The sequence below is a fragment of the Chrysochloris asiatica genome, unplaced genomic scaffold, assembly GCF_000296735.1.
Source record: "Chrysochloris asiatica unplaced genomic scaffold, ChrAsi1.0 scaffold00006, whole genome shotgun sequence".
Lineage (NCBI taxonomy): Eukaryota > Metazoa > Chordata > Mammalia > Afrosoricida > Chrysochloridae > Chrysochloris > Chrysochloris asiatica.
In genome coordinates this window covers 19,487,753-19,509,025 of record NW_006408524.1, presented here as the reverse complement: position 1 = coordinate 19,509,025, position 21,273 = coordinate 19,487,753, and the positions used below count along the sequence as shown (strand labels likewise).

The window sequence follows — 21,273 nt, the reverse complement described above, 5'->3', positions numbered from 1 at the left end:
CAGCTTCATTGCTGTTTTTTCCTCACTTCCCCTTATCAGTGACAAATGTGGTCACCAATCAGAGCATGTATTCACATTGAGTCTTAGTCTTGGAAGGGTCAAATGACTGCCTCTTGATCCACATACAGATTTAGAATGAGCACAGTGAAGGGTTCTTGAATGACCATTCTTCACAATATTATCCACAGCCTTTGTATAGCCAAATCTGGAAGGCAATATCTACTGACATCAGCAATACTATCCTTTGTCTACATCCTCTTTGGTATCCTGCTTGAATTTCTGGAAGCTCCCTGTCAATGTACTGCTGCAACCATTTTTGAATTATCTTTAGTAAAATTTCATTTGTGTGTTGTGTTAATGATACTATTCAATAATGTCTGCATTCTGTTGGGTCACTTTTCTTTGGAATACGCATGAATCTCTTCCAATCAGTTGGCTTGGTAGCTGTCTTCCAAATTTCTTGCCATAGATGAATTATCACCTCTGGCACTCTATCAGTTTGTTGAAACGTTGTAATTGGTATTCTTTTAATTCCTAGATCTAGTATTTTTCCAATGGCTTCAGTGTAACTTGGAATGCTTCCTTCAATACTATAGGATATTAATAATAGGCTGCCTCCTGAAACAGATGAATATCAACCAACTGTTTTTGATACAGTGGTTGTATATTCCTTCCATCTTCTTTTGATATTCCTGCATATTTCAATATTTTGCGCATAGAATCCTTCAATACTATATAACTCAGGGTTTTAATTTTTTTCTTCATTTTTTTTGTGTTGTTCTTCTTCTTTTTCAGCTTAAGAAATGCAAAGCATGTTCTTCCCTTTTGAAATTCTAATTCCAGGTCTTAAGCTTTTGGAATCTTCTGTTCATCACTTTTTATGTTATCATTTCTTCTTTTTGCTTTAACTTCCTTAAATTTTAGAATCTATTCTGATACCCATTTTTGTTTTTTCTTTGTTTCTTACCTTTTTTTTTCCATTTTTATTGTGAATTGAGTGATAGTTTACATGGGGGAACATCTGTTTTACAGTCATCATTTCATTGCAATGATTATAATCTCCTCTGTGCATCATGATTCACCAGCATTTGTTTCTACTCTATCTGTGTTTTTTTGTTTTTGTTTTTTTTTTTTTGGGGGGGGGGATGTACACAAAAACACTCAGGAATATATAATTTAAACAACCAAAGGGCACATTCTGCAAGACTGCCTCCTGGCCACCGGCACTCAACCTTTCTCTTTCCGTGAGTCTAGAATCCTCAGCTGCTCCCTCTCTCCATGTCCTCATCTCTGCCTCCATCTCTGGTGTCACTGCTTCTCTGGATAGGGTCCCATATTCCACTCATGCTCCTCTCCCTCGATAGTCCTTGGGTTATCTGTTCCTGGATTGTAAGGTTAACTACGCCCCTCTTTTTGTTACATGTTTCCTATCTTTTTAATCACAATTTGGTTTCTTCATGTATGCTGTCCTTAATGTCATTCCACAACTCATCTGGTCTTGGGTTGCTAGTATTGAACACTGCAAATCTATTCTTGAAATGGTCTCTAAATGCAAATAGGATATACTCAATGTCATATTTTTGCTCTCCTGGACTTGTTTTCATTTTCTTCAGCTTCAACTTTAACTTTAAATAATTCCAAAGTCAGTCCCTGGCCTTTTCTGACTGATGCTATTGAGCTTCTCCATCATCACTCTCCAGGGATGTGGTTAATTTGATTGGTGTGCACTCCCACTGGCAAGGTCCACATGAAGTTTATGTTGTTGAAAAGGTTTGTGCCCTGAAAAGTCTTGCAAAATTCTATCATGCGATTCCCAAAGTAATTTCTATCACCATCAAATACTGATCCTTTCACTTTTGTTTCCAATTTTCACATGTCAATCACTAGTAATTATCAATGTATCTTGATTGTATCTTTTATCAATTTCAGACTGAAGAAGCTGGTACAATTCTTCTATTTTACCATCACTGGCTTTAGTGATTGGTGCATAAATTTGAATAATAGATGTATTATTAACTAGTCTTCCTTGTATGCTATGAATATGACCCTCTCATTGGTAACACTGTACTTAAGGAAAGTTCTTGAAACGTTCCTTTTAACAATGAATGCAATGCCATCCCTCTTTCAATGTGTCATTCCTGGCATAGTAGACCACATGATTGTCTGATTCAAAATGGCAAATTTCAGCTCACTAATTCCTAGGATATAGATCTTTATGTGTTCCTTTTCATTTGTGACAACTTCCATTTTCCTAGATCCATACTTCTAACATTCCACGTTCAGACTTATTAATGGATATTTGCAACTGTTTCTTCTCATTTTGAGTCACGTCCTATGAGCTGATGAAGACTTTAAAAGCTCTACTCCCTCCACATTATTAAAGAGAACTCTACTTTGACGATGCAGCTCTTTCCTGGTTGTATTCTGAGTGTCTTCTCACCGGAGGGGCTTAAGTTCTGGCATTATTATCAGTCAATGTTTCATTGCTACTTTTCAGGAGCCATTTGTTTCAGAACTTCATTGTCAGGTTCTTCTACCTAATCTGTCTTCGTCTGAAAACTCAGTTGAAATCTGTCCACCATGGGTGACCCCACTGGTCTTTGAAATACTGGTGACAACTTCTAACATCACAGCAACACACATACCACCATAGCATGGCAAACTGACACAGTAATTCTTCTCACTCAGTACTTACCTATGCACTTTTTGATTCAAGAAAGCTGAGGAGGTCAAATGTAAAGCAAACCATAATAAAGCTAGTTGACTGTCCAAAAGACAGAGTGGAAAATTATGTTTTCTTCAAAGTCAATGCAAAATGTTGAAACTTGGGAAATGAAAATCAATCAGTCCATTGTTCAATCTACCCAAAGGCAAAAAAAGAAAGAAAGAAAGAAAAACACTCATCCAGTACTTCAGATTATTTTGTTCTTTCAATTCACTGAGCCAATTAAATTGATAGGTTTTGCTTTAGCCTAAGTATGAAAATATGCAATGGAATGGATATAAGACAATCATAAAACCTGAATTGTGATTCAATTGTACCCGCTGGCTCTCACCAGAGAGATTTATTTTCAACCTTGTCAGAATTTAGGGAGAAGATGCAATCAGAATGCTTCTTCTGAAATCAACCAATAGCCAAACATTCTTAAAAGTCTCACCCTCTGTGAGAAACCTATTATATTTGGGAGATAAAGAATGGTTTGTTGCTATTTTCCCCTTCAGGTGAAAGAACAGGAAGCATCAGTAGTGTTTCCGTGAAAGTGCAAACAACAGAACAGCAGAGAGCATCCTTACCCATCAATGTGGTCCTTGGCCATTGCTGAGAGATGCAAACTTGAATGCTATCACTGGGGTTGAGAGAGGACTATTGTAATAAAAGCAAAGTATTCTATTTTTATTACCTCAGTTTTATTTTTATATTACTTTAACTACCTTGAGATGACAAAAATGTTTTTACCATATTTTCTTTCTTTTTTTTTTTTTTTTTCCCCAAACTGGCAATATATCCCCTTGCTGCCTTAGGCCTCTCCCTCAAGCTCATTAAGTCAATGCTTAATTAAGTCAAGATTACTTAAATGATGGAATCCAGATAATCCACAAAGGCTTAAAAATTGAGGAACTGATTTGGCTTGCTATTCACAACAAATGTGAAAGATACATGGATATATATTATTACTAATCATTTTCCAGATGTGTAAGTGACCATTTACCATGCAACTGGAAGTGTGTTGACTCTGTGGGGTAAGCACTGGACTGTGAACCACAAGGTCAGTGGTTTAAGCCAGCTGCTTCTCAGAAGAAAGATGAGGTTTTCTGCTCCTGCAAAGATTTACAACCTCGGAAACCCTATAGATGGGTCACATTGAGTCAGAAGTCAACAGCAAGTACACAACTGGCACAAGACTAATCAATATACCTATCTATTGACTCATTTACTCTTTAGTCACATTGCCAGTGCTTGGTTAATAAATTGGATTGGGGTCCAGGCTTTTTAATGCCATATGTTATGATCTTTCCACCCTATCAGGTGACAGTATAGGTGGAGATGACGGAGATGATGATGAGGTAATCTACAGCATAAAGCTGTAGAAGAATGCCTAAACTTACTCTCTATGAAAGAACTGGGTCTACGCTCTTACATTTAGTTTCATATACATAAATGTATAGATTTCCCCATGCCTATAGCTTTGTAATGTAACACACCAAAAATTGTGAACATATGTGAATCTATATAGTTATCTGTCTTTAAATTATACAAGACATTTGCTTTTCCCATAACATAGTAATATCTCATTCTATGGGAAAATCACCCACATAATGCCAGAAATATGTACCAAGAAAAATTTAAGCTTCAGGAACTTAAAGTATTTCCCTTCTTAAAAATCACAAGTGTTAATCAACCTCTTAAATTTTTACTACATTTTTGTAGTTGTTTTTAAGTGCCGTTGAGTTGGTTCCAACCCATAGCGACCCTGTATAGGGTTTAAATGAAAAGCATCAGTCTCTGAGTTGTGTGATTCTTGTATTTTTCAGGACGCTTTCAACAGCTAGAAATCCTGGACCATGTGACCAATGCCTTCACATCTTTGCTGAATGATGTTAACATCCTGCAGAAAAAAGCTGAAGAGAAAAACGAAGGAAATGTCTCCATAACTGAGACCAAAGAACATCAGAGAAAAATGAGTGAACTCTTAAGAAGAGCATCAAAACAAAGTATAAGGAGGGATTGTAGCCCAGAAACATTGGAGTCACTGAAGACGAAGGATGGAATTTTCAATCAAGCTGCAAAACCAGGAGCATGCAGAACAGAATTATTAGGGATGGCAAGCAATCATAGCCGAAGGTATACCCGTCCTTTGACCAAGCACCGGACTCTCCAAGCCTGTGATGACTCACCACTTTGTCATCCTCCCCAAGCTCTTCAGCATGAGCCGGGTCCTGTCTCATCCAGGCTGGCCCAGAAGACTCCACCTTCCAGCATGCCTGATGGGCCAGTCAAGGACAGAACTCCAAAAGAGTACTCAACTCAGACTAGCACATTCAAAACCATGTTTCATCTTGCAAATGAACCTCTGGACTCATTTGAAATGGAAGAGGTCAGTGTTGTCCCTGTGTGTTTAATCTCCTAATGAAAGTAGGCTGTATAAAGGCCCCCACTGCCTTCCAGCTCTCATGTCCCCATTCTGTCTCGTAACTCCTCCTCATTGCATCTTACTATTCTACATCTCTTGTTTAGTCTAGGACACTAAAATTCATTCTAGTTTCTTCTACTGGAAAGAAAGTGGTATGAAAGCAGCTTTTGTTTCCTCTTAATTCTTTTCTTTCCCCTTCTCACAAAACAAATCCAGGGGTCATTTTTTCAAAATAGCATTTTATTATGTTTTCGGTGGAAGTTTCCACAGCATATTTGGTTCACATTTAACAATTACTTCACAAATTGTCCAACAACGTTGGTCACTTTAAGTGTGTCAAATTTTCATAAATTCTGTTCTCAATGTTTCATTTCTAGTATCTAGTTTCTCTGTCCCCTTACACTTTTATCTTTGCTTTAGCTTAATTGTTGAACTTTTGGTCTTAGATGATTTTTTTAAAGGTGCGCTATGCTCACTGGTCTCTGGCCAATCTGTTTTTTAAGTAAAAGGTGACATCAGTGGGTAGTTTTGGTTCAAGGTTCATGGAGTATCTCACAGTAATAGTCTCGGGAAATCCTTTCATCTCATCTGACCCAGTCAGTCTGAATTGTTTAAGAATCAAAGTTCAGTTCCACATTTTGATCCCATTCTATCAGATCCATCTATTGTGGCCCTGTAGTCCTGGTGTGGCCCTGTAGGATAAGCAGTAGACCAAAAGGTTGGTTTGGACCACAAGGTCGGTGGTTCAAAGCCACCAGCCACTCCTCAGAAACCCTATATAGGGTCTCTCTGGTAGCGTAGTGGTTACGAATCGGGCTGCGAACCTTAAGGTCAGCGGTTCAAAACTACCAGCCGCTCCGCGGGAGAAAGATGAGACTTTCTACTCCCATAAAGATGTACACCCTCGAAACCCTGTACAGGGTCGCTATGGGTCAGAACCAACTCAACGGCACTTAACAACAACAATGAGTCGCTATGAGTTGGGACCAACTCAACAGCACTTAAACAACAATAAGCTGTGGGCCCAATCAGATCAAAGGTAGCCAAGCCCCATCTAGTTCCTCTGGTCTCAGGGTGGATGAGGTCATGGTTCCTGTGAGCTGTTAGTCCTGTAGAGATTAGTGTCTTCTTTGTGTCTTTGCTTATCTTCTTTCTCTTTTGCTCCAGATGAGATGACACTCATAGTTGCATCATAGATGGCCACTTACAAGCTTTTAAGATCCCACACGCTCAGTGCACAACATAAACTTTATGAACTATATTATGTCAGTTGACCAAATTTTCCCACAAGACTATGACCTTACTAAGGCTTGAAACCCAGAAAACCAATCCCCTGAGGTAATTGGTTGTGTCTAAAAGACATTATACTTGTGCCCCTAGGTGTTTTATTCTACATATGAAATCTACGCCTGCACACAAAGGTGTGTGTGTGTGTGTATACAATGATTTGGAGGCTTATCTGATCTGACCTCCTCTGACTTCCAAGGAACAAGGAGGATCAAACTCATTACCATCAGCCCAAGACTATTTCCTCAGGAAAGTCAGACATGCCCTTAACATTCTATCTTCCTTTACAGTTCTGACACCAGTTACCTTTTCCATAACACACTCTACATCTCTACTGGGTTTGAGACTTCATTGCATTGGCTACCTACAACTCACAGACCATATTCACGGATATGGGTTATATTAGGAGAGCCAACAGGATATAATTCAGTATCAGAAATGCTCAAGACACAATTGTTCAGTCAGGACAGCCTCTTCCCTCTTCCTAGCCATGCCCATAGGCAGTCTCTTGGCCTGGCCTCTGCTCTGCTGGGGCAATGTTACAAAGCTCTTTTAATATTACTATTAAATGCTCAAAGGGTACTCCACTCACTATAAATCTCAGTCTAGAGGTGCTCAGCTCTAGTTCTGTGGTTCAGTAAACCCAGCTCCCCAATTAAGTACCTGAAGGCACCCTAGTCTGAAAGCAAACCTTCTGCCCAGAGGCACTTAGCTTTACTTGCTCTGTGGGCCTGGAAGTCCTATATCGCCTTATGCTCGGGCTCTGGGTTCTGCTGCTGCCAAACCAGTGTTCTTCTATTCACATGTACAGGGGTCAGGATTTCAACATATCTCTCAGGAAGGAAAAATCAATCTGTAGCTTTATATTTGGTGTTAATTTTGTCTAAATCCCCACCTTCACTTACTCACACTTATCTTTGACTTCATTTAGATAATAACCACATCTGCCTTTTTAATTTTTTTGGTCCAGAACATGCATACACAATTCCCACCATCTCTCTTTGCATAGTGGCAATTAGGCTCAGGAAGTACAGAAAAGAAAAAAAGAATTCCTTTTCATCTAAGTTATCTAAAAATAGAGTAGGTATTTACATACAAATACCAAAGTGGGACTCCATCTCTTCTTTGAGCTCTCTGCCTGCTGGGCACATGATGGGCTCTGGGCACAAAAACTGCCTTCAGTGAAGCCACAATACAGCTGCTGAGATGAGCAGAGGAATCAATAACATAGTAGAGACAGGGATAGCTCAACAGATACACTTTTATAGAACTATAATGACATGTTTGGAGTATATGCAGAGCAAGAGAAGTGTTCTTCACCCAGCAAAGAGGTTAAGAGCATCAAAGAATTTAAGAGAATCAAGTTTACTCATAATAGAAGTTGAATATGCCTATTGGTGGTATTCTCCAATCTGTTGTTAAGTGTTGTTGTTAAGTGCCATCGAGTCAGTTCCAACCCATAGCTACCCTGTGTAGGGTTTCTGAAGAGCTGTTGGTGGGTTTGAACTACCAACATTGTGGTTAGCTGTCCGATACTTATCCTATAACACCACACCAGGATTTCTACAGGGATATAACAATTGTCCCAAAATATATAATCGTAAACATGGTCACTATGAGTTCAAACTGACTGAAAGGGACTTAACAGAAACCAAAGAATACTTCACCAAAGAATTCTGTGCTGTTTGATTGATACCACTTCCAAACAACAGTTTGAGCATCCTCAAGAGATTCAAATCATGTTCCTTTAAAAAAAAAAAAAAACTTTGAGTTTGGAAACAAAAAGTAGTTGAAGGGGCAAGATGAGGGCTGTAGGGAGAATGAGATATGGTTTGCCAGTGAACTTCTTGTAGGGTAGTCCTTGCTACTCGTGAAAAATGAGCAGGTGCATTGTCGTGATGGAAAATTTTCAACTTTCCTGGCTTATCTCTCCAAAGCCAATTTTTTCATTTTCTTATAATGTCTTTATAACGAGTGCCCATGATTGTCCTGTGTCCTTCAAGAAAATTTGTCAAGATTACCATTTACTTTAGACTCCAAAAAAACAATTACCATAGCCTTCTGAGCTGACCACTCTTCCTTGAATTTAATTGGCCCAGGTCCAATAAAAATGATGATGTCCACTGAATTGATTGGACCTGTTTTTTGAAGGCACCCTAGTGAGACTAAGACAAGTATATTGCTGAAAGAACTTGTCTGCAGCCATCTCATAATCTCAGAGACATGCCTAACCGTGTTTTGTTTGCAATTGACCCATGCATAAAAGAACAGGAATGCTAGTAGCAATACTTTTTGACCAATAAATGCATATATATGTGTAGATGGAGTGCCGGTGTGGTGCTGTGGGTTAATGTGCCAGACTTCAAAGCAATTTGAACTGCAAGATCGGTGGTTCAAGCTCACCAGCTGCTCCTTGGAAACCCTATACAGAGGTCGCTATGGGTTGGAACCAACTCAATGGCACTTAACAACAACAAATGGGTTGGAAACGACTCAATGGCACTTAATAGCAGCATATCTATATATGTACAAATATATAAATAATACTCATATAGAAATAAAGAATCTTAGAATATTGAACTAAACTTAAAACTGTAAAAGCAAATAAAAATTATAAATGAAGAAAACTTATAGGTTTGGCCAATTACCCTCCTTTGATGATAAGTTGAGAGATGGTATTACTAAATGGTATATTCTATTAACTCTATCTTGAAAAGATTATTTAGTGACCAAACTAACTGTTGAATTACTATAAAGGATGTCAAGTAAATCTGCAGTTCATTATTCAGACTGCTATATTAGCCAGGATTCAAACAAGACATTTTGTCAAATCCAGCTTGTTTCCAAGATCCCTTAGACTCTATTACAGTTCCTTTACTTAAGTTTCTTCTACGTCGATCCAGTTTGAGCTAGAGGAGATAAAATACAGCTATCTGCAAGCATACTTCAATGGACTGTACTTTACCTTATTGCACTTCAACAATATTACATTTTGTATTAATTGAAGGTTTGTGGCAAACCTGCATTCAGCAACTTTACTGGCACCATTTTTCCAACAACATGTGCTCATTTCATGTTTCTGTGTCGCATTTTGATAGTTCTCACAATATTTCAAACTTTTTCTTAATGCTTAATAAACTACAATATAGTATAAACATACCTTTTATATGCACTGGAAAGCCAAGATTTCGTGACTCACTTTACTTTACTCACTTTATTGTGGTGATCTGAAACCAAAACTCCAATATCACCAATGAGTACACAGATTATAGATAAGCACCAAATTCAACAGATTCTTTGCCCAGAATAGCTGTAAACATTGTTATAAATGACAATTACTAAAGAAAAACTACAGATGAATATATGTGTATATGGGGAGGAATATTATTCTCAGACACCAAATGAAAGAAAACAAACTCGCATGACCTTGTGGCACATTCAGTAAACAATTTGTTAACCGAATCAATGGACATAAAGAGGTTTTGGTAATATTAATTTAGTCAGGATGACTTGTATAATTTTAAGGAAGAAATACTCTGTTGAACTTCATAGTCAACTTCGTTTATGACATACCTTTACTGCTTTCTTGGATGCACTTGTGTGTGTGTGTGTGTGTGTGTGAGAGAGAGAGAGAGAGAGAGAGAGAGAGAGAGAGAAAGAGAGAGAAGGAACAATAGCCCTAAAAATTAACTACTTGGAAACAAATTAACTACTTGGATTTTGCTTTTATGAAAACCATACTTAAAATATTACATCCTCACCACACAGCCTGAAGAAAAAATATTTGTTTGACTCAGTACCAATGGAGAAGTAAACGAAACTTGGGTCCATTGCATTTTAAAAAGGAGCTAATGCCAGATTTAATATTTATTTTTCAATGGCAAACCTAAAAATCCAATTATAAGAAATGAAAAATATGTGTGAAATTGGCAGATTTTCATGGCATTTAAAACATGATCCAATGTGCTTAAATATCTAGCTATCAAAATATCAAATATGGTTGGCCAAATTTTGTCTCCAGATCAATGTCTGATACTTTCCCTGAAGTCCTACTAAAGCCTGAATTTGGCAATAGTTGGCTCACATTTCAAAATTATGATTCCAACAAAAATCATGCCTAGATTTTAATGCAAAAAATCAACATATTTTTGTGTTTACTCTTACACATAGTAGAACTGAGCATTTTTAATTCCCAGACATATTGACTAAACTTAATATTTGTGAAACTTGCACAATTATTCATTCAAGGTAAGAAATTTTTTATATACACAATAAATACTTTGATCTAAAAATTTAATCAGTTTATAGGGTTGACTTAGATGGAATAGCCAACTCAGATGAAATAGTACACATGCCTTCCATTTTAGATTGTTAGGATTTTTTGGTTATTATTTGAATATGCAAATATGTAACTTACAATATACCAAGTACTCTGTAGCAAGGGTCACAGAAAAATAGTTCTTTATTATGCTTTAAAAAAATTATATCATACACACTGGAGTGTGTGTTACCAAAACCAATGTTAAGAAATAGGTGTAATTAATTATATGTATAGAGTCCTGGTGTGGCACTGTGGGTTAATGCGCTGGACTGCAAGATTGGTTTGAACTGCAAGATTAGCTGTTCAAGCTCACTAGCCACTCCTTGGAAGCCCAATACAAGGTCGCTATGAGTCTAACCAATTTCACGGCACTTAACAACAACAACAAATCAATTACAAGCATAAAGCAACTTCTTTGTAAAAAACCAGATGTAGGATTAAAAAGAGAGAATGAATATTTCCTGTTGCATTACTGAGGTGTATCCTCAGTGTGTTCAGTTTATTTCTAGGTTAATGATCATTTTTTGCCATATGTACCAGAGTGTTAAATATATTCATATCCTTCGATTGAATTTTTTCTTAATCCCAAAATAAACAATAAGACATAGAATTAGATTTATGTACAAGGATATTCATTATTTCTATTTGCAAAGTTTAGGAAACAATCCCACAGGGTAGAATCGGTGAGTACCCTAATGTGTCTTCAAAACATGTACGATTGTGAAAGACGTGTTTTCAGAGAAATTTTATGATATGGGACAAAATTTCCCCTGCTACATTTTGGAGTGAAAATTTTGTCTACATAATATACTCAGGATACTATTAAAATTATTAAAAAGCAAACTTGCCAAGAAATAGTCCAAAATAATTAACAGTTACTGTTTTCTGACTTTTGACACTTCACATCTATCAAGTTCCAACAGTAAGCTGCTGCAGACATCAAGTCCATTTTGACTCATAGCAACTTCTGTATAGAGCCTCCAAGGTTATAGACCTTTAAAGGAACAGAAGGCCTCATCTTTCTCCCACAGAGCAACTGATCTTATGGTTAACTGCCCAACATATAACCCAACCCACTCTGCTACAAAGGCTCCTTCTATAGTAAGCAAGTATTGCTATTTTAAAAGGACCATTATTTTGTTTTCTCTGTAATTTTATTCTTATGAACAGGATAAAAACGATTAATTTCCAATAATAATTTAGAAAACAAATTATGCTCCAGAATTTTGGAATAAATTAGCTTTAATAAACCTAAGTCCTACATACCAACTCCTGGTGTGGCATTGTAGAGTCAGAACTGGACTGCAAACCACAGGGTAGGCAGTTCAAACCCACCAGCTGCTCATCAGAAACCCTATACAGGGTCACTATGAATTGGAACTGACTTAATGGCACTTCACAACATACAGAAACTACCTCATGAATTTTCTGAATAGCTGTCCATGCATTTACCAAGTAGTAACTAATTACCTCAGAGAACTAAACTTTGTTGTTGATGTTGTTGTCAAGTCAGTTCGACCCATAGTAACACTGTATATGGTTTCTGAGAGTCAGCTGGTGACTTTGAACCACCGACCTTGTGGTTCAAGCCGACCTTGCGATCAAATGTGCTTATCCTACAGCACCACACCAGGACTTCATTTACAACTGAGAAATTACTTTATTCATTCTAAAAGAATTAAAAGTCCCTTGTTGTTGTTGTTGTTGTTAAGTGCCGTCGAGTCCCTTAGAAGGAAAAAAAAAAAAATGATCCTGTAGAAAAATTAATTTAAGCTTGTTAGGGTCATCAAGTCGGTTCCAACTCCTGGCAGTTCAGACCTTGTGGTCCAACACTTACCCTACAGCACCACAACAGGATTCCTTATTTAAACTTGTTATTGTGTTGTTGTCAACTGCCATCAAGTCAGTCCCAACACATAGTGACCCTGTATAGGGTTTCCAATGAGTGGCTGATGACAGTGCCTCACCAGAACTTAGATCAAATGAAATTACCAGGAAGGGCCTCTGATCCTTCTACCAACAGAAGTAATCTCTTCCTGGCCTGAACTCTTTTGGTTTCAATGTTGTCCTTGTGGATACTTTGAAGACACAACCTCTTTGCAGTAAACTGTAAGCTATTTGAGGTCAGCAAATTATGTTTATTCTTTTTAACAGTAGCCAGGAGGGCCTCAATGTAGGTGAATTAAATAAACGAAGTGAATTTATTGTGAATAAATTTTCTAATGAGTTTAATACATTTTGATGCTTCAGGTTCAGAGTTTTGAAGAAGATGCTGGCCATTCTCTTGACATGATTTCAGGAACTTCAGGTAAGAATTCATTAAAGCACTCAATTTCATTCATTGTCTTTCAAAAAGAGAAGGTACAGGATTTTCACTCAAGTTTCCTAATAAGTTCAGAGCTTAAAATATCTCCAGGAAACACCACAAATCTTTGCATCATCTGGGACTTTAAAAACCTGCTACCATTGCAAATGTACATAAATTTTATGATACATATTTCAAAAACATTCAACATCTCTGAGGTTAATTTAGTATGTGACTTGTCTCACACTGCCTCTATATGATCCAACCAGAATGGTGGGATGGATTTCATATATAACTAGATAGACTGGCTGAATGCTGCCTTAGGCCTGTCTCCAAATAGCTACTGATGTTACACAAGTATAACTTTTCTGGGTCTCAGTTTTCCCATCTGTAAGAAAGACACAGTGCAGATAATTTTTCAGTGATTTGCCAATACTTGTATCCTAAAATCAGTGATTGTATGGCCTTGCTATAATTCTATAAGCAAGTTTCCTGGATGTACCTTTCCAAATCATCTCTTAGCATGATGCTGTATCATCCTGGACAACAGAGAAGGAAGCTTTTTCTGTTTCTGGTTCTGTTTCATATGCCCCATTCAGCATTTCCATGATCTTATAACATTATAATCAAATGTGCAAAGACCTGGAGTTAGAAAACCAAAAGGGAAGAACTTACTCAGCATTTCTCAAGCTGAAAAGAACTGAAGAAAAAATTCAAACCTTAACTTGTGATATTGAAGGATTCAATGGGCAAAATACTGAATGATGAAAAAACATCAAAAGAAAATAGAAGAAATACAGAGTCACTATATCAAAAAGTGGTCAATGTTCAACAATTTCAAAAGGTAGCATGTGATCAAGAGCCAATGATCCTGAAGGAAGAAGTCCAAGGTGCATTGAGGTCATTGGCAAAGAACAAGGCACCAGGAATTGATGGAATATAAATTGAAATCTTTCAAGAAAGTGAGGCGGCACTGAAGGCACTCACTTATCTATGACAAGAAAATTGGAAGACACGTACCTGGCCAACTGACTGGAAGAGATCTGTGTTTGTGACTATCCCAAAGAGTGGTGACCCAACAGAATGTGGAAATCACCAAATAATATCACTGATATCCCATGCAAGTAAAGTTTTACTAAAGGTAATACAGAAATGGCTGCAACCATACATTGACAGAGAACTTCCAGAAATTCAAGCCAGTTTCAGAAGACAAGGGATATCATTGTTGATATCAGATGGAACTTGGCCGAAAGCAGAGAATATCAGAAAGATGTTTACCTGTGCCTTATTGACTACACAAAGGCTTTCGATTGTGTGGATCATGACAAGCTGTGGACAACATTGCGAAGTATAAGTATTCCGGAACATTTTATTGTGCCCATAAGGAACCTGTACATAGACCAAGAGGCAATTGTTCAAACAGAACAAGGGAACACCAAATGTTTTTAAAATTAGGAAAGGTGTATTCTGTCATCATCCTTATTCAGTCTGTATGCTGAACAAATAATCTGAGAAGCTGGATTATATGAAGAAAAATGTAGCATCAGGACTGGAGGAAGACTCATAAAAATCTGGTGATATAACCTTGCTTGCTGAAAGCCAAAAGTACATAAAATACTTGTTGATGAAGGTCAAAGACCACAGCCTTTGGTATGGATTGCATCTCAATGTAAAGAAAACAAAAATCCTCACCACTGGAACAATAAACAACATCCATAGCAATGGAGAAAAGATTGAAGTTGTCAAATAATTCATTTTGGTTGGATCAACCATCAACACTCCTGGAAGCAGCAGTGCAGATATCAAATGACATATTGCATTGGGAAAATCTGCTGCACAAAACCTTTTTAAATTATTAAACAGCAAAAATGTCAACTTGAGGACTAAGGTGCTGTGAATCATCAGGTTGGTTCCAACTCATAGTGACCCTAAAGAAGGCCTCCAAGAGCAACTAGTTGGTTTGAACTACCCACCTTTTGGTTACCAGTCCAGTGTTTACCCTACAGAGCCAGACCAGGGCTCAGAGATTAGTCATGCAAAATAGACCCAAGGACTCTAGAGTTTCCAGGAAGGAAATATGCAAATTTAAAATTGTATTTAATGTGGTGTCAAACACATCTTTTTCATTACAAAGTGTACGTATGGGTCTCATTTTGCTAAATGCTGTTTAGAGATTCTGCATTAGTAATTATAGGGTCCTACAGATTACATAAACTGTTATCCTGCTCTAAACAGTAATTACCACATAACCTGCACTGAGGCTTGTAAGACAAAATACATGTCTCTTTTCCATCTAATTGAATGCTTCTCCGTGAAGCTGCGGCTCTCTTGCCAATAGGAATTGCCTTCCTTAACATTCAGTTATGAGGTCTGCTGGAATCCTGTCAGTCACCTCAGTAATTCCAAGAATGATCTGAGAAGCTAAGCAAAAGAACTGATCTACGTACGCTTCATTTTAAGCTGAGAGAGCAGAGTAAGGGAGATGAAGGTTACCCTAATAGAGAAAATCTGAAAGATAGTACAGGAAATGGGATATTGTTACCCTCACAAACAAAAGTGCTATTAGCATAAGAAAAAAATAGAGTTGCAAAAAAAAATAATAAAACTAGTTCAATTAATGGAAAACATGAGAAAGCATCCGTTGGATATAGTGTGTGTGTGTGTGTGTGTGTGTGTGTGTGTGTGTGTATGAAAATATTTTTGATTGAATTCAAAAGATTGAGGTACATGGCCTACTTTGACAGACTAGGAATGAATCAATTCTGCGCTAATTCTAGGATGTAGCCCTTAATCTACCTGGAAGCTTTGGCTTCTGGCTCTAAGATACACATTCTTAGAGCACTGTCTTTAGAAACTCTATCAGTATATTGTGAGAATTTCAAGACACGTGACAAAGTCACATGTAAGCACTCTAGAGGACAGTCCTTAATGAGTTTCATGGAAGTAAACCATTTTGGACCCTGGGGTTCAGTCCCGCTTTCAGATAACTACAATCCGAGACATCAGGTATATAAGAGAAACTAGTGACATCCATCCAGCTGAGCTGAGTCACTCACAGAACCATGATCATTAATAATAAATTGTTATTTAAAGACATACACACAAACACACGGCTGAAGGCACATGATGAATTCTTCAAATAGCGTTGAAACTGAGCTAAAAGTCATCTTTTCAGACTGTATTTCCTCTACTTGTTCATAGTGCCCTGAAAATTAGCTGTAAATGTGTGTTTAAACATTTTACTTAAAAACAAATTTGAGAAAATGAACTCCTTCACACCTTACCAAGGGATTAAAAAGACCACAATTGTAAGGAGACCTTAAGGCTATAATCTTCAAAACCATTTCACTTAACTCTGAAATTTGGGTAATGTGCAACTTTCCTGTTGCCTCATTAGATGAAAAAATACTGCAAAATAATCACAAAAAGGTTCAGTAGTTCAAAATCTAAACTGTTCAGAAGAAATGCCCTCAAATAAAAGAATGGCAATAAATAAGCAAAAGAAATCTTTAGTAAGGTATACCCTCAGGGAGATAGAGGAGAACACTATATATATATATATATAAGAACAACTTCCAGTTCATGATATGGCTTTAAGATAAGGATGGAGATTGAATTGTGTCCCCCCAAAATATGTGTCAACTTGCGTAGGCCATGATCCTCAGTATTGTGTAATTTGACTATTGTTTGTGAATCCATGTAATTCTCCTGTGTGTTATAAATTCTATGCTAATGAAATAGTAATGGTCAATGGGGCAGGATAAAATCTATAGGATGAAATTGTATTTTGAGTCAATCTCCTCTGAGATATAAAACAAATTAAACAAATGAGCAGAAATCAGAGGGACGAATTAATAGAAAGAAGAGGCAGCAGCAGTGTGTGACCTTTGGACCCAGGGTCACTGTACTGGGAACCTCCTAGGCCCAGAAGAAGACAGATGCCAAGATACCTGGAGATCTCCAAGGGTCACCAGGCCACAAATACTGAAAGGAGACAAAGGCCTTCTCCCAGAGGTGACAGAGAGAAAGCCCTCAAGCTGATGCCCTGAATTTGGACTAATCGTCTACTAAACTGTGAGAGAATGCATTTGTTTGCTAACATCATCCACTTGTGGCATTTCTGTAATGGTGGTGGTGGTGGTGGTGTGCCATGGAGTCGGTCCCGACTCATAGTGACCCTGTATAGGGTTTCCAAGGCTGTAAATATTTATGGGAGCAAAAAGCCTCATCTTTCTCCTGCAGAACGGCTGGTAGTTTTGAACTACTAACCTTGAGGTTAACAGGCTTACTTGTAACCACTATGCTACCAGAGCTCCTTATTCCTGTAATAACAACACTAAAACAACAACATCAAACACTCGCTGCCATGGAATGGATTCTGACTCATAATGACCCTATATAGGATTGTTGAAACTGTACATCTTTATAGGAGGAGACAGCCTGATCTTTTCTTCCACTGAATCGCTGCTGGTGGGTTTGAACTGTCGACCTTGTGATTGATAGGCCAACACATAACCCACTTGACAACTAAAACACATAAAATATGCAATGCCTGATTCTGCTTCCCATGACAGTTAAATGATGCCTAATGGACCAGCCCTCCCTCAGACAATAGCTATAAACTCTGGGTCAAATATTTTTAAAGTAATACCTAAAGACACTGGAGAGTGACCAAAAGTAGGCAGGTGGTGGAAAGTATTTCAATACTTTAACAAAGGAAGTGGCATATAGAGTGACTGTTTTAAAAAAGTCCTTTAGTCTGAGGGCAGATTCCTGTTGGCATCATTCTAAAACTTAAATAGAAAGTAGCAGTCTTACTGACTAGAAAAAAATGGAAGGCAGAGTTTGAGACAAAGACAAAAGCTAGAAAGTTAGGAGAAAATACAAGGAAGGGGAAGAAGATTCCGAAATTCTAGGTAAGAAATCGCTCAAATTTCTAGGCAATCCTTCATCTAAACATGTGAGAAATCTCAAGAAACTTAAAAGAAATGAACTAATATTTCCATTTAGAGTTTGATTCCAGCCCAATTTTCTGCCGACTAAAATGTTCCTACTATCCAGGTATAATATTTTAAATTGCTGGACTTATGAACAAACAAAATAATATAACCTGTACTCAAGAAAAAAAAAAAAAAGACAATCAATGGAGACAACCTTGAGAAAACACAAAATTTAGAATTAGCAAATATGTGTTTTTATCAAGTATTATTAACATGCTATAGGATGTAAAGGCAATATACTCATAATTAATGATAAGATAGAAAATCTCAAAAGGCAAATGAAAATGATAATAAAGAATGAAATAGAAAGTCTAGAAATGAAAACTATAATTTCAGAAATATAAAATGTATTAGACAGACTTTACAACATATTAAGAATGAGAAAAGAAATACCAAGAGAAATGACCCAGTCTAAAGAATAACAACAACAAAAAAGAGATTACAAATTTTCTGGAAAAGAAATTGTCTGAACATTGGGATTCTATTAATATCAAAAATTCAAATAATACAGGGAATTATAATTTTACAAGGAGAGAGTAATGAGAACTAAACAGAAAAGTCTATTTGAAGAAATAATGGTGGAAATTTTCCCAAATGTTCTCAAATATTTAGATTTGCAGAGTCAAGCTCAGCAAACTCCAAGCAGAATCAATATGTACATACACAGAAACTGAACTTCAACAGTGCTGTGGTCAAACTATGCAAATCAATAATCAAGAAAAATTCTTCAGTACAACCACAGAAAAACAGTCCTGGTGTGGTGCTTTGGGTTAATGCACTGGACTGCAAAGTCAGTTTGAAACGCAAGGTTGGTGGTTCAAGCTCACCAGCCGCTCCTTGGAAACCCTATACAATGTCGCTGTGGGTCAGAACTGACTGGATGGCACATAACAACAACAATAACACATAGGATACAGGTGGAGTCGGTTCCAACTCACAGCGACCTTTATAGGGTTTTCGAGGACTGGCTGGTGAGTTTGAACTGCTGACCTTAAGATTTAAACTGACCTTTAGGTCCAGTGCATTATCCTGCAGCACCGCATCAGGACTCCTTCTAACATATGGTGGTGGTGGTGGGGTGCTGTGGAGTTGGTTCCGACTCATCCTCCGACTCATCGTGACCCTGCATATGATTTCCAATGCTGTAAATCTTCACAGGTGCAGAAACCCTCATCTTTCACAGAACAGCTAGTAGTTTCAAACTGCTGACCTTCAGGTTAACAGGCCGACTCATAACGACTCATATCAGAGTCCCTACATACAGGATGCAGGTGAATAAAGATTTGAATTACTTCAGACTTCTCATTAGAATAATGGGGGCCAGAAGATAGTCAACTGCAAACCCTGGGTTCTAAATGCAGCAAAAGTAGCCTTCAAGAATGCAGACAAAACAAAAACATTTTTAGATGAGAACAACTAAGACAACTGCATTGCAAGTAAGACTAAAAGAATTTCTTCAAAAAAGTTAGCTCTTCTATAAAGAATGAAAAGCAATTTCATGCCATATATGAGGACAGCATAAAAGTTTTTTCCAGCCCAAATTTCTTTAAAATATATATAACCACTTAAAGACACGTTCTAATATCATATTGTGGTGTTTATACCATATGCAGATATAATACTTCAGACAATTATCACACAGAGGATGGGAATTTGATCAATGGATCAATATGCTTGCAATGTTTTTGCATCTTACATGAAGTAATATGATATTAACTTTAGGTAGGGATAAAGTAAGTATATAAAACAATCACACAAAAAGTACAAAGATGTATAGCAAAATATCTATAGAAAAATAAAAATATAATTCTAAAAACAATCAGTAAAGTAAATAAATAACAGGTTACTATACTATAAAAAAGAGGCTTAATTATAAAATAACTTTATAAGAACTGAGTATACAGAAATAAAGAAATGAATATGATAAGCAAAAGGTCCCAGAAGACAAATCCAGGAAATATTGCATAGATGCAACAGAAGTCTGGAGTTGAATTCTACTTGTCTTAATTTTGAATGAGGTTCTTTAAAAAAAAAAAAAAAAAGATATGAGATACAAATGCAATGTGTTTGTTGTTGTTGTTAAGTACCATCAAGTCAGTTCTGACCCATAGCAACCCTGTATAGGATTTCCGAGGAGCAGCTGATGAGCTTGAACCACCGACCTTGCAGTTCAAATGGCTTTGCAGTCTGATGCATTAGCTCACAGCACCACACCAGGACTCTTTTGGAAGTACAGAATTCAATCCATGCAGCGAAGCCTTTAATAATTTAATACTTGTGCCACCAAGACACCTTATGTAATGAAACACTACCTTAAATTCCCAACACAGTCCTGGAAGAGAGTCACTCTTATCTTTGATTTATGGGGAATGGGAGTCGAAATGGGCTCTAGTTCAGAAGTTGTACAGCCATACCATGGCTGATTCCATTCTTCATAGGTCTGGGTTTGTCTGGAAGCAACTATAAATGATGTCTGCATCATCCAGACTTTCAAAATGAGATGTGCAGTAGGGTCTAGTATAAAGAGCAGTGGCCTTTCGCAACAGGATTCTCTCTCCTGCATATTTGCATGTGGAATATATGGAGTGTGGTGCTGTGGGTTAATGCGCTCAGACTGCAAAGTTGGTTTGAAGTGCAAGGTCGATGGTTCAAGCTTACCATCTGCTCCTCAGAAACCCTATACAGGGTCGTTATGGATTGGCACCGACAATGGCACATGGTAACAAAAGAAAATTAAAGTATGTCAATTAAGTTAAACATTAGATCTACCATTAGAGGTATACAAAGAAGCCCTCAACTTCTTGATCTCCTAGCAGAAGCGGATTTTTTTTTTAAGTACCATTGAGTCGACTCAGATTCATGGCGTCCTCTTGTGTCTCACAGTAGAATGTGTTCTTTCAGGTTTTGTTTTATTTTTTTATTGTGAATTCTAGACAAGTTTTACAGAGAGATCAGTTTTCCATTCAAACATTAGTAAACATTTTTTTCATCTCATTGACTGCAATCCCCACAGTAAAACTGTGTAGAGGAAATAAAAACAAAAAATCAGTAATTATGATGTTAAAGTCTTATACAATAAGGAAGAAACTATTAAAATAAAAAGAGGATTCTTAAAAATTAATCAGAATTATAAACTTCATTGAAAACTTAACAATCATGAATCATTGTTGTTGTTAAGTACTATGGAGTCCGTTCCAACTCACAGCGACCCTGTATAGGGTTTCCAAG

The 21,273-nt window shown here is 37.2% G+C and overlaps 1 protein-coding gene across 1 annotated transcript in view; it reads left to right on the top strand.

The window, feature by feature from the left end:
* CCDC129 (coiled-coil domain containing 129) overlaps positions 1-21,273 on the top strand; it is a 140,193-nt gene that overhangs the window by 29,671 nt on the left and 89,249 nt on the right. The window contains exons 7-8 of the mRNA XM_006832271.1: positions 4,534-5,096; positions 12,991-13,048. Coding sequence (XP_006832334.1) covers positions 4,534-5,096; positions 12,991-13,048 — 621 coding nt within the window. The remainder of the gene's footprint in view (positions 1-4,533; positions 5,097-12,990; positions 13,049-21,273) is intronic.